This window comes from Nilaparvata lugens, unplaced genomic scaffold, assembly GCF_014356525.2.
Source record: "Nilaparvata lugens isolate BPH unplaced genomic scaffold, ASM1435652v1 scaffold7350, whole genome shotgun sequence".
In the NCBI taxonomy this organism is placed as follows: domain Eukaryota; kingdom Metazoa; phylum Arthropoda; class Insecta; order Hemiptera; family Delphacidae; genus Nilaparvata; species Nilaparvata lugens.
Window position 1 is genome coordinate 1 of NW_024093099.1, and position 12,627 is coordinate 12,627.

General features: G+C 41.5%; 2 protein-coding genes across 2 annotated transcripts; both read left to right on the plus strand.

Annotated features, from left to right (window-relative positions):
• The first annotated feature begins 3,006 nt into the window (after nucleotides 1–3,006).
• On the plus strand, nucleotides 3,007–3,393 carry LOC120356637 (classical arabinogalactan protein 9-like). Its single transcript, XM_039445592.1, has one exon. The coding sequence runs from the start codon at nucleotides 3,007–3,009 to the stop codon at nucleotides 3,391–3,393; it is 387 nt and encodes a 128-aa protein (XP_039301526.1).
• A 2,981-nt stretch (nucleotides 3,394–6,374) lies between these two features.
• LOC120356636 (uncharacterized transmembrane protein DDB_G0289901-like) lies at nucleotides 6,375–6,854 on the plus strand. The gene has a single exon (XM_039445591.1). It carries the CDS (start codon nucleotides 6,375–6,377, stop codon nucleotides 6,852–6,854), a length of 480 nt encoding a protein of 159 aa, XP_039301525.1.
• The last annotated feature ends 5,773 nt before the right edge of the window (nucleotides 6,855–12,627 follow it).

Consider the following 12,627-nt stretch of genomic DNA (forward strand, 5'->3'; position numbering starts at 1 on the left):
CGAACATGGCAGCTCCCTTGATTCAATGGCCTGATGAGGCAGAGGACGAACCACCAGCAGTCTCCGATATCTCTGCGCCGAACCACCATTGCGCGACCAGTGAGAAAAGTGCAGCTGACCATGTCTACATTTTTTATCACAGCTAAAAGGGCTGCACCGGGAAATCTTCTCACCTTAAACCTGAAACAATAATGGAATGTGTATAGCTAAATTATGACGTCAAGGGATAGCCTAATTCTAAATTGTAATACCCTACTGTTTAAATTAATTATTTGCAATAATAAAATATAACCATGCATTGAACATTCATATTTTTCTTGATTAGCCTGAAAGAACAAGAAAGGTTTTTAATATATCGGTGCTGCCTCAACATGCTTCATTCAATTTCAGGTAGTTGTATAATCAATAATTTTTTGAGTTTACTTCATGACATTTTGAACTACGTCTAGCTTTGGCCATTGATTGTGGGCTGCCCTACTCAGAGTTTTTCTCTGATTGGCTAATGCTCTTATTAAATTGATTAAGTTGCGAAACATAAAATCTCTTAAAGAAAAGTCAAATAGGCTACTATGATTGTTAAACATGGTACCTGTATCACTAAACACAATCATTCCTTAGCGTCGTCTCGAAAGTTTAGATACATGAGTTATAACGATATAAGCCATAAGCCATTATTTTCAATAATTATCTAATAGAATAGGCCTAATTTATAGAATCAATCTGTGATCGTAATCAAAGTAAGAGGAAAAGTGGTTGAATTTTTGCTATAGAATTCAATTTTATAGATTTTGAAGCAGAACTAGTAATTATAATACATCGTGACAGCTAATGTTCTTAGGGATTAAATATCTGAGCTAGATTAGAAGACATTCTTTTTGCGCTCAATACACTATAGGCACGCTAAAGACAGCATATCTTTGTGTCTGGCTGGTGCCTCACTCGGCCTGGAAACCGCATAGATATCACTGATTTGAAATACGGGATAGTTTGGGATATCACCATTACAAATGAAATACGAGCCTGAGTACAGTATAGTAAGTAGTAGTACCCCCCTGTGGGTTTGAGTCGATCATCGACAGAGTTGAAAACCAGAATTCACCCACAGTATCCATGCTTGTCGTAGGAGGCGACTAAAATGGACTTCAAGGCAACTCCAGAAGTTGCCTTGCCTTCAACCCACGGAATCTGCCCCATCAGGCAGTTTCGGAGGGGCAAAAAGAAACCTCAAGAGACGAGATGGTGAAACTCCAGGCACAAATATGGGTCAAGAGGCTGAGTCGAGGTTAGCCGGGCGCCCTAGAGGTAGTTTGACGTCCCCTCTCTCAGAGGAAGGACCTATAAAAAGGCCAGGAGTGGAACTCACGTAGGTCATGAGTTTGTGGGTTGAGAGGCCAAAAATCGCTACTGCTCAAAGAAGGGCGGCCATTCAGGCAAAACTTCTTGGGAGAGGTGAGGCTTTTAACTCTGCAGAGTTTCGGAGGGGCAAAAAGAAAAACCCAAGAGACAAGAGATGGGTGAAACTCGAGGCACAAATGTGGGTCAAGAGGCTGAGTCGAGGATGGCCGGGCGCCCTAGAGGAAGTTTGGCGTCCCCTCTCTCAGCCAAAGGACCTACAAAAAGGCCAGGAGTGGAATTCACGTAGTTCACGAGTTTGTGGTTGGAGAGGCAAAAATTCAGCACTGCTCAAAGAAGGGCCACTGCTCAAAGAAGGGCAGACATTTAGACAAAACCTCTTGGGAGAGGGGGGGTCAAACTGCGAAGTTTCGGAGGGGCAAAAAGAAAAACTCAAGAGACCAATGATGGGTGAAAAACCAGGCACAAATGTGGTTCAAGAGGCTGAATCAAGGGTGGCCGGGCGCCCTAAAGGCAACTTGGCCGCCCCTTCCTCAGCGGAAGGACCTACAAAGAAGGCCAGGAGTGGAACTCCTAATCAGTCTGAAGAGACTGCGAAGCATATATCATACTGGATTGCGACAAGGATTGCAACCAGGTGATGAGTGGAATGTTAGTATAAGGAAAAACTCCTGTTTCTTGTAAAGGATATAGGTCTTGGTTTGCCTAACTAACATACTACTTGGGAACACAATAAGCTTCGGTTGACGTGGGAATCCGTCCCTTCAAAAAAAATACACAATAGTAGATACGAAATGGCGACTCTGGGACACAAGTGTGTCCCAGAGTCGCCATTCACCTCAAGGTCATCCAGGTCAACCAACCCTAACCTCAAGGTCATTCAGGTCAACCAACCCTAACCTCAAGGTCATCCAGGTCAACCACACCTACCTCAAGGTCATCCAGGTCAACCACACCTACCTCAAGGTCATCCAGGTCAACCACACCCACCCTCAAGGTCATCCAGGTCAACCACACCCACCCTCAGGTCATCTAGGTCAACCAAACCTAACTTCAAGGTTATCCACGTCATCCAAACCTAACCTCAAGGCCATCCAGGTCAATCACACATAACCTCAAGGCAATCTAGGTCAACCACACCTAACCTCAAAACCTGAAAAAAAAATTCACACCTGGACTATTGTATCTATTGCATATAAAAAGATTTGAGTTGCATATAAAAAGTATTGAGTTCCCGGGAAATTGATATAGATAATTTGCACCACATATCCTGTTTCAATTTTGATAAGAGTGAAAGAATATAAACACTCATAATAGAACAAATTCACATCTGGACTAAGAATAGAGTTTGCGGGAAATGATTTACACCACATATATCCTGCTTTTATTTTATTAGATGGAAAGGATATGCGGTCAAGAAGTGGAGCAATTTCTAGAACAGGAAACCATAAACAGCTTTACTCACAAACTTAAAAAAAAAATTAAAAAAAAATTCAAAAAAAATTAAAAGAAAAAAAAAAAGAAAAAAAAAAATAATTGAAAAAAAATTAATTAAAAAAAAAAAATTAAAAAAAAATAAAAAAAAAAAAAAAAAATTAAAAAAATAAGAAATTGAGGGAAAAAAAAAATTAAAAACACATAAAATGGGAATAAATGGAAAAAAAATTTCCTACTGATCTTGAACTGCCCCGCCGGTCGCCCGCCGCCACCGGTCACCTGCCGGTTGCCCGGCCGCCACCGTCGCCCACCACCGGGCGACTGGCAAAACCGGCAAAAACCGGTCGTCCGGCCATTGCCGTCGCCCAACCGCCGCCGGTCGCCCGGCCGCCACCGATCACCCTGTCGGTCGCCCCACCAACACTGGTCGCCCGGCCGCTGCCAGTTGCCCCCCCAGTCGCCCCACCGGTCGCCCGCCACCAGTCGCCCAGCTGCCGCCGGTCATCCGGCCGCCACCAGTCGCCGGCCACCGGTCGCCTTGCCGGTCGTCCGACCGCCACCAACAGTCGACCTGCTGCGGCTGGCAATTGTCCCGCCGGCTGAGCATGAGCATCTGAGCGCAGTCAGTGGCACTCAGAATATACTTATAGCTAAACTATATCTAAGGAGATGGTAGGTAATAAGTAAACAGTTTGGAATACAATTAGCTATTTATTGATCAATTCAACATCCATTTCATTGAAAAGTTTACTACAAGCAGGTATATCTCTGTTCCAAAGTTGTTTATCATATTGAGTGTGCAGAAAAGTGATGTATCCATGATGTTTCTCCTTGGTCCATGTCAAGCAGGTGATGTCCTAGGTAGTAGACTCCTTTTCCAGCACTAGTCCTTGGCAAGTCTTCTATGTTGTCTGATAGTCTTTGGATGATATTCAATGATACCTCTAGAACACTGTTTCAGTTAGAGACAATACCCTGTCATTGATGTGAATCACCTCACAACCTCTTTCCTTCAGGTAATTGATGCTCCTTCGAGTCAAAGTATAGGTGTAGTAGTATTTCTCACCACTACATCATCCTCCTCCTCCTCCTCCTCTTCCTCCTCCTTTTCACCTCCTCCTCTTCCTCTTCCTCCTCCTCCTCCTCTTCCTCTTCCTCTTCCACCTCTACCTCATTGTCCTCCTCCATATCAGTTTCCTCTTCCTCATCTTCTACATGATCCTCAACCATCTTCAGATCAAATGGGGGATTGATGGTAAATTTGTATCACCATAGTCACCCCACTTTGAGAATAGGAGTACCATTCTCTATTATTCTAGATACACAGTTGATCGACAAAATGTCTATTCTCCACAGATGATTCCAGCACAATGAATCTAATCTGCTATGTATCCAATATATATCCATATTTGTACAGCATTATGATTTTGATTGTACCTCAATATATTACCTAATGTCTAAGGTGTTGCTGTTCTCTGCTTTCTCAAGTAAAGACCTTTACCGACCTTTGATCTCTGCTGTCTCAAGTAAAGACCTGTACCAACCTTTGGTTTCTGATGTCTCAAGTAAAGACCTCAACCTCCTTTCATTGATTTTTTCTTTGATGGTTGAATCTTTTGTTTCTTCCCCTTCTCAACCACCCTGCTGACTTCCTTCAGTGATCTTTTCATACCCCCAAATTTTGCCTTAGCCTTCATAATGTTGGTGACTGCTAGTGCTGCAGCTTTTTCCAACACCCCCGCATCTCAGATCTCACTCTGTCCCAAGCTCTCTCTGCCAAGATGCTGTCTGCTACTGCTCTGCTTGCTGTATCACCACTCTTGGAATAGGCAATATCATGCTCCTTGCAAGCCTGATCAAGTTTGTTGATTCCTGGATCACCTTGTGCTAATCGCTTCTGAAGTTTTGTTTCTGGTCCACAGTATTGATAGCCAGGGATATGAAGTTCAACTGGTAGAATGTCAATTGCCTTATTAACTATTGTACCAGCAGCTCCCTTGATAGCTGACAGAACATCTCTTCCTCTATAGATCTTCTGACTTTTCTCCTTACTAAAAATCACGCCTTGGGGCAATAGATCCTCTCCCAGTCACTTGTCTCCCAGAATGTCTTTGACCACCATCTCTGCTATCATCCAAAAGGCGTTTGATTGTATTCTATACTTGGCTTTGTTGTAGTTAACAATCTCACCTCTTGGATCATTGTTCTGTCTGTGCACACTGGTCCAGTTCAATATTTCTCCATAAGCCTGTCTGTCAGTGGATTCAACTAATGCACGATTTGGATTCTTCTTGAAAATCAACTCACAAAGTCCCAATGTAGCTGTGAAGGTCTTTTCTTCTTGATCTACAGGGTCAGTCAGCACAATTTCATCACCATTCTCTCCAAAAGTTAATACTTATGCCCAGGTAGTAAGCATTGTCTCTCACTCTTGGCCCAAAAGTGTCATCAAAATCGTCATTGTCCTTGCTCAATGATCCTCTAATATAATCAGCTACCTGTTTTCCAGCTAGATCAGTTTGATCAAGGATATTCTGAACTGTTGTACCATGACTTTCATTATAATTGTTCAACATTCTTATCATCATCCTGTCCATCTCCAGACAGCTCCTCATCACTGCTATCATCATATCCTCTACTCATATTATACTCCTCACCTCATCCCCTTCAAATGCCTGCTTTCCTGCTTTCCATAGTTGCCGTCCAACTCTTGAGGTGCCTGCCATTGGACTTGAAACTTCTCCAGTTCCATATGATTCAAATGTTGGTGACTCTTCATCAATGCTGGAGAGTTGGAGCTTATGTTTTGCTTTACTTGCACCAGTAAGTCCATGCCTTGTATATGTAGCATCTTTAACAAATGGTGTTGTTGGTGGAGTAGGATATGTGTGGTGTGTTGATGCTGCTGAGAAAGGACAATGTTCTGATGATAACAACTCTGGCTTGGATTGTCTCTGCCTACCCTTCACATGCCTGGAGCGCATTTTTATTCTAGGCTTCAGATACCTGGGATGCTTCTTGGATGCTCTTGATGGAGGTAGTTGTGGTTGTTGAACTGGCATCTGTTGGAAGGTTTCGACTAGGTTGACTAGTGGCTCAGCTAGAGGTTTGAAGTGTTCCACATGTTTATCTTCTGCAATCCGTCTACCCAGCATGATTTCCTTATGCCTCCTTTTGATTTCACGCTTCAACGTAGCAATCTCCAATATGGTAGGAGCAACCTCCTCCAATGTTGGTTTATGGTTCCTTTGTTTGATATACATACTGGTCAGTGTTTATAAGTATACGGAGGTCTGAGAGTTTGAGCTCCGCTATTTATACATTTTAGACCCATACCAAGTGCTGAGTACCACTGACTGAACAGTGACTGATCAGTAACTGATCAGTAACTGATCAATGACTGATCAGTGACTGAACAGTGACTGATCAATGACTGATCAGTGAATGACAGTGACTGATCAGTGACTGAACAGTGACTGATCAGTAACTGAACAGTGACTGATCAATGACTGATCAGTGACTGAACAGTAATTGAACTGACTGACTGACCACTGAGTGGATGACCCTACCGTCCTGCCACAGGCATGCTGAATACTGGTGAGCATGGTCGATGTGGCAGGAGAGCTAGGGTCATTGAGAATGCTCATGCTCTGCCGGCGGGACATTGCCAGCCGCAGCAGGTCGACTGTTGGTGGCGGTCGGACGACCGGCAAGGCGACCGGTGGCAGCTGGGCGACTGGTGGCGGGCGACCAGTGGGGCGAGTGGTGGGGCGACCTGCAGTGGCGGGCGACAGGTGGTGGCGGGGCGACCGACAACGGCCGGACGATGGCAGCAGTTGGGCGACTGGCAACGGCCGGACAACGGTGGTGGGGCGAACGGTGGGGCGACCGGCAGCGGCCGGGCAACCGGCGGGGTGACCGGTGGCGGCCGGGCGACCGGCGGCGGCCGGACGACCGGCAACGGCCAGACGACTGGCAGCAGTTGGGCGACCGGCAACGGCCGGACAACCGGTGGTGGGGCGACTGGTGGGGCGACCGGCGGCGGCCGGCAACCGGCGGGGTGACCGTGGCGGCCGGGCGACCGGCGGGGGCGACCGGCAGGGCAGTTCAAGATCAGTAGGGAAATTTTTTTCCCTTTTTTCCCTTTTTCCCATTTATTCCCAATTTTATGTGTTTTTAAATTTTTTTTTTAAATTTTTTATTTTTTTTTTTTATTTTTTTTAATTTTTCTTTTTAATTTTTTTTTTTTTTAAGTTTGTGAGTAAGCTTTTATGGTTTCCTGTTCTAGAAATTGGCTCCACTTCTTGACCGCATATCCTTTCCATCTAATAAAAATAAAGCAGGATATATGTGGTGTAAATCATTTCCGCGGAACTCTATTCTTAGTCCAGATGTGATTTGTTCTATGATAGTGTTTATTCCTTTCACTCTTATCAAATTGAAACAGGATATGGGTGCAAATTATCTATATCAATTTCCCGGAACTCAATACTTCTATTAATCTTTTTATGCATAGATACGATAGTCCATGTTGATTTTTTTTTTTCAGGTTTTGAGGTTAGGTGTGTTGACCTAGATGGCCTTAAGTTATGTGTGGTTGACCTGGATGCCTTGAGGTAAGGTTTGGATGACGTGGATAACCTTGAAGTTAGGTTTGGTTGACCTAGATGACCTTGAGGGTGGGTGTGGTTGACCTGGATGACCTTGAGGTTAGGGTTGGTTGACCTGGATGACCTTGAGGTAGGTGTGGTTGACCTGGATGACCTTGAGGTAGGTGTGGTTGACCTGGATGACCTTGAGGTTAGGGGTTTGACCTGGATGACCTTGAGGTAGGGTTGGTTGACCTGGATGACCTTGAGGTAAGGGTTGGTTGACCTGGATGACCTTGAGGTTGGGGTGTTGACCTGGATGACCTTGAGGTAATGGCGACTCTGGGACACTTGTGTCCCAGAGTCGCCATTTCGTATCTACTCACAATAAGTAGTAGTAATTCTTCAGTATGCAGGTGTAGACTTGCTAATCTCGTCCAAGGCATTGAAGTCAATAATGAAAGTATCTATGTTATTTTTTCCAAATTAAATGTAACGTTTTATGGAATTATTTATAGGAATTAAAGCTGGATAAATTTTTTTCACAATACAGCACAATATAGTAGAACATTCTACATTTTTAATTCTCAGTATTCCACAAATGATAATAATATTCAACTTTACTCTGTACAATAGGAAAAATATATAGATTGGAAAAATAATTTATTTAGAGACTTGCAAGATAAAAACTTGTAGCTTGACTTGAATCGAAGGAAATTTTACAAAATATACTTGCTTAGAACTGCCACTGTATCCTCCACTAGGGAATACAAACACAAAGATTTGAGGTGGAAAACGACTAATTCTGATGAATCATGATCATTTCAAGAGAACGACTATGACATCTCTGCAAAATTTTTAAACAAAATATATTTTTTTTTCCGAAGGAAATTTTATTAGTATACATTGGGTATACTTGAAAGTCTATCAAAGGAAGAATGGCCCACTTAGTCTCAAATAAAAGAGGACAAGATTAGCCTACCCTAGAGGAATTTCGAATTTTTAATTTTACTGGCAACAGTAAGAAGATTTAGTCACATGAAATCCATAGCCAATTGAAATCATTATTCAAGATTTTCCATGTATTTATTTAAAAATGACAAAACAACTTAATCATAAAATGATTGGAAACAAAAAACAGGCTTATAGCCCTTACTATTCCATTCCCAAATTTTGATTGCATATTAGTCCAAAAGAGTTATGATTCTTCAGTAGTTTTAAACACATACATTTTGATCCCAAAATAATCACATAAGATTTTGAATTTAGAATGTTAATATAGGAAATTAACTAAAATTTGTATATAGTATCAAGTCAAAAATTTGGAAAACATTAAATAACAAACTCGTTTTTGAAAAATTGCTTTCTTACCATATGAATGTTTTCTTCTTTCTTAAAATTTCAATATTCAAAAAAGACAATAAATTCTTGTGTTTGGCAGCTCAATTTGGTGTATATTATGATAAAATAAAAAGGAACTGACATAAAAGAAAACCTGAAACTGTTTGGACACCAGTGGGGTCAGTGGTGTCTGTGTGTAGAGCAAGCTGGCCCTCTAGCTTTAGATACCAATAGTGTGCCGTATTTAGAACACCACCACTTTAGTGTTTAAGCTGGTGGCCCGAGTGAGACACCAGCCAAGCGCCAAAAACCAGTCTCTATTCCCCATTGTAAGAAGCGCAATAAAAACGAATGCCCCGCTTGTATACTTGGTTTCCCAGTGATGAAACCAGATGTAAAAAAAGACCCATAGCTGTTGTGATATCAACTTGATATTAGTTCTAGTTCTAAAACAATGAAAATCTTCGCTGGGTAAACTAACTATAAATCATAGTCGTCACTGAATATTTTTCTCAATAATTATTGATTAATATTCTAGAGAGTAAAATTCATGCCTTCTGGGAGAGGGGCCAAATGCAACACCACGATACTTACTTGATACTTGTTGTCGTTGTCGAAGACTGGGGATTCCAGATAGACAGTGTCATGAACAAGGTTGGTTGGTAGCCATTTTGGCTAGTCGTTGTAGTAGAACTGATTCAAAAAAGGGCTCGTCCTCAAGCTCAGCAAATGAGTAGTGGCATGTCTTTCAGCTTCAGCTTCACTGTGCTAAGCAGTTTATCTCTTGGAAAATTTCTCACTTTGCTGGGCAACCTGTTGAACATTCGAATGGCTGCTGCTGGGTAGCTGTTGTAGGTGCTGCTCAATCGTGTGTGGGATGCCTCAAGGTCAGCAGCTCGGCGCGTATTGAGGCTGTGGATTTCACCTCTTCTCGTCCAGTCTTCCTGGTTGACCATCAGGTGTGATGGTGAGCAGAACACATACTGACTGTAGATGGTGAGGATCCCCATACCCTTGAAGAGAGGTTTACAGTTGTCCCTACTTCCTGAGAATGTGATTGTTCGGACTGCTCTTTTTTGGAGGAGCAGCACATCCTTTGCTGCTGTACATTTCCCCACAGGATCAGTCTATACATGATGTGGCTGTGAAAGAGTGAGTGGTATGCCATCATCAAACTATCCCTGCCTACCACATGTCTGAGCTTTTTTAGCAGGTATATTACCCTGGGGAGCTTTCGACACACTTCTGACACATGGTGACTCCATCTCAGCCTTCCATCCAGCAGAAGCCAACAACTTGACCGGTTCTGCCTCCTGCCGTCGCAGTGAGCAATGAGGGTATTTGTTTTGTCCTCATTCAGCTTTGGTTTGTTTGCTAAGAACCACTTTTTTGCGCTGCATAGCAGTTCTGCAGATCTTGGAATGGCATCATCACTTGTTGGACCTCTCGCTGTTATTGTAGTGTCATCTGCAAAAATCACTGCTAGGCCTACCTCGTTTGCTGTGAAATCATTCATGAGGAGAATAAACAGCAAGGGTCCCAACACTGAACCCTGTGGTACACCATACTCTCCTGATTCTTGAAGTCGCTCCCTTCATTGAAATAGCTTGCATTCTATTTTGCAAGTGGTTTACAATTTGTTTTCAGCACGGTCCGTTTCATGCCATAAATTTCAAGCTTTTTGATGAGTAAGTCATGCGGCACTCAGGTCGCACATTGTGAGGGCCAGGGCTTCACCACCCTCAAAGGAACTTTGTATCTTGCTGGTCAGGGTGAGCAATGCACTTGTAGTTGAGCGCCCATTTCTGAAGCCATGTTGGGATTTTGCCAGGATTTCGTTCCCCTCCAGAAATTCTGTGAGTTGTACCTTAATTTCTGTCTCAATGACCTTGGACAAAATTGGGACTATTGATATTGGTCGGAAATTAGATGGGATGCTGGTGTCACCTTTCTTGTGAATCGGTATTGTGCTTGAAATCTTCAGTATATCTGGGGAACTTACCCACACTGAGACAATCATTTATTGCCCTTGCAATTGGTCTTGCTATTAAGTGTGCTGTGGATTTCAAGATAAATGTTGACAGACCAATATAAATGTCCTGTGTTTTGGAGTTCTTCAATCCTCTGATAATGTTCTGTATCCTCCTTGGGTTAACCTCCTTCCACACATACATACTTACACCACCTCTGGTGTTGATGCCAACAACTGGATCGTGGTCGCCTGTTTCGTCCAGGTCGTTCAACACATTACCAGCAGCCTCAACGAAACTAGGAGACGAGGCAACATTGACCTGCCTTATTCCAGACTGTCAAAAGCACATGAATGCTACCCCTTACGGACTCTAAAATTTTCAACAAACCGCCAATTTGTGTTCATGGGCTGGAGTATAGAAATTTTGTAGGCTGTTGGGTGAGAAACTCATCAACTTCCCTCTGTGTTTATTGAGAGATGATAAAACCAGTGGACATGAGGAACAGTTTGAGACTGTTTCATAATTTGTAATTGCAGTCCATCTACAGATCCACATAAAACAAAGTATCTGCACTCATTTCAACTTATTTTTTAAATATATTAAACTTTGACGAAGTCTGTATGGCAACTGCCAGTCATGGACTGAATATAGCTTACTGGATATCTTGTTAACGTTAAAAAGTTCTTACTTTTTAAATTCACAATTTCCATAAAAATTCAACCAAAATTCCTGGGGGGATAAGCCCCACTAAGCCGCCACCTATGGCATATAACTGAACTTGTATTATTGCATTAACAACACTATCATTAATATTCTACTACAACAAATTAATCCGGGAGAATAAGTGATTTTTGTATCAGATATATTACACTTTACACTAGTCTTATTTCTTCAATTATCTTACTGTGAATTAAGAAATATTTTATCTAGTTCCATAAGAGGTAAGAGGACTTACCTCTAATTCGTAGAATTTGTTAGGATAACCAAAATATAGATATTATATTCAGTTCAGATAGACTAATATAAATAACTATTGTGTGTTTATTATGTCAACTTAGACATAAGAGTTCTCAAGAAATATATTATTAAAAATAACCTTTCACATTCATCTATTTATGTCTCTATCCTATGATAACCGTATAGTGTAGTTGAGGTTAAGTATTTATAAATCTTTAAACTTACCCAAACTTCCACGGATATTCATTTGATGAATCATTATGGATAAAATATAATTCAGTGCTAATAAATCATATCCAAATGTAATCTCCAATAAATTATTAAACTACAAAAATCCTTTACATCAAATCAAAATCAAAAGTCGTACGACCGGACAATCGTCACAGACACAGAGCACAGACACAGTGACAGTAGAGAGGTGATTTCATGATACAGTACGGTACCATTGATTGTGTTCATGGGAGGTTGCGGTGCATGTACGGCTTCGGCGAAGTGAGCATTAACCAGAAACCACGTGACTGGTGCACCACTACTTGCTCCCACCGAACGAAAATCGATTCTGGTTCACCGTTTTTGGCGCGTACTTTTGAAATTAATCGTTTACAGATTGGTGTTGACAAAATAATAAAGGTGTTATCAATATGAACATTTCAGCTATTATTTATTATTATTGAATCATAATAATTATTAATTTATAATTTGAAAAAAAAAAATATATTTTGAATTTATTATACAAGCTTGTCCAAGCCAATATTATCTTTTATGTAGGTTGCGACAGACCTTATCAAAAAATGTAATGTTGCCACATCAGGTGAATACTACTATTTTAGACCTATGTTATCTTATCTCAACAAAGCTGGAGTATTGATTAGTTCTTATAGAGCACTAGGCTAATCATGTTTTTCCTTATAAAGTTTTTTTTAATAATTAAGACTACTTTTTCTATGCAATTAGTGTTAATGAATGAAACGTTTTAT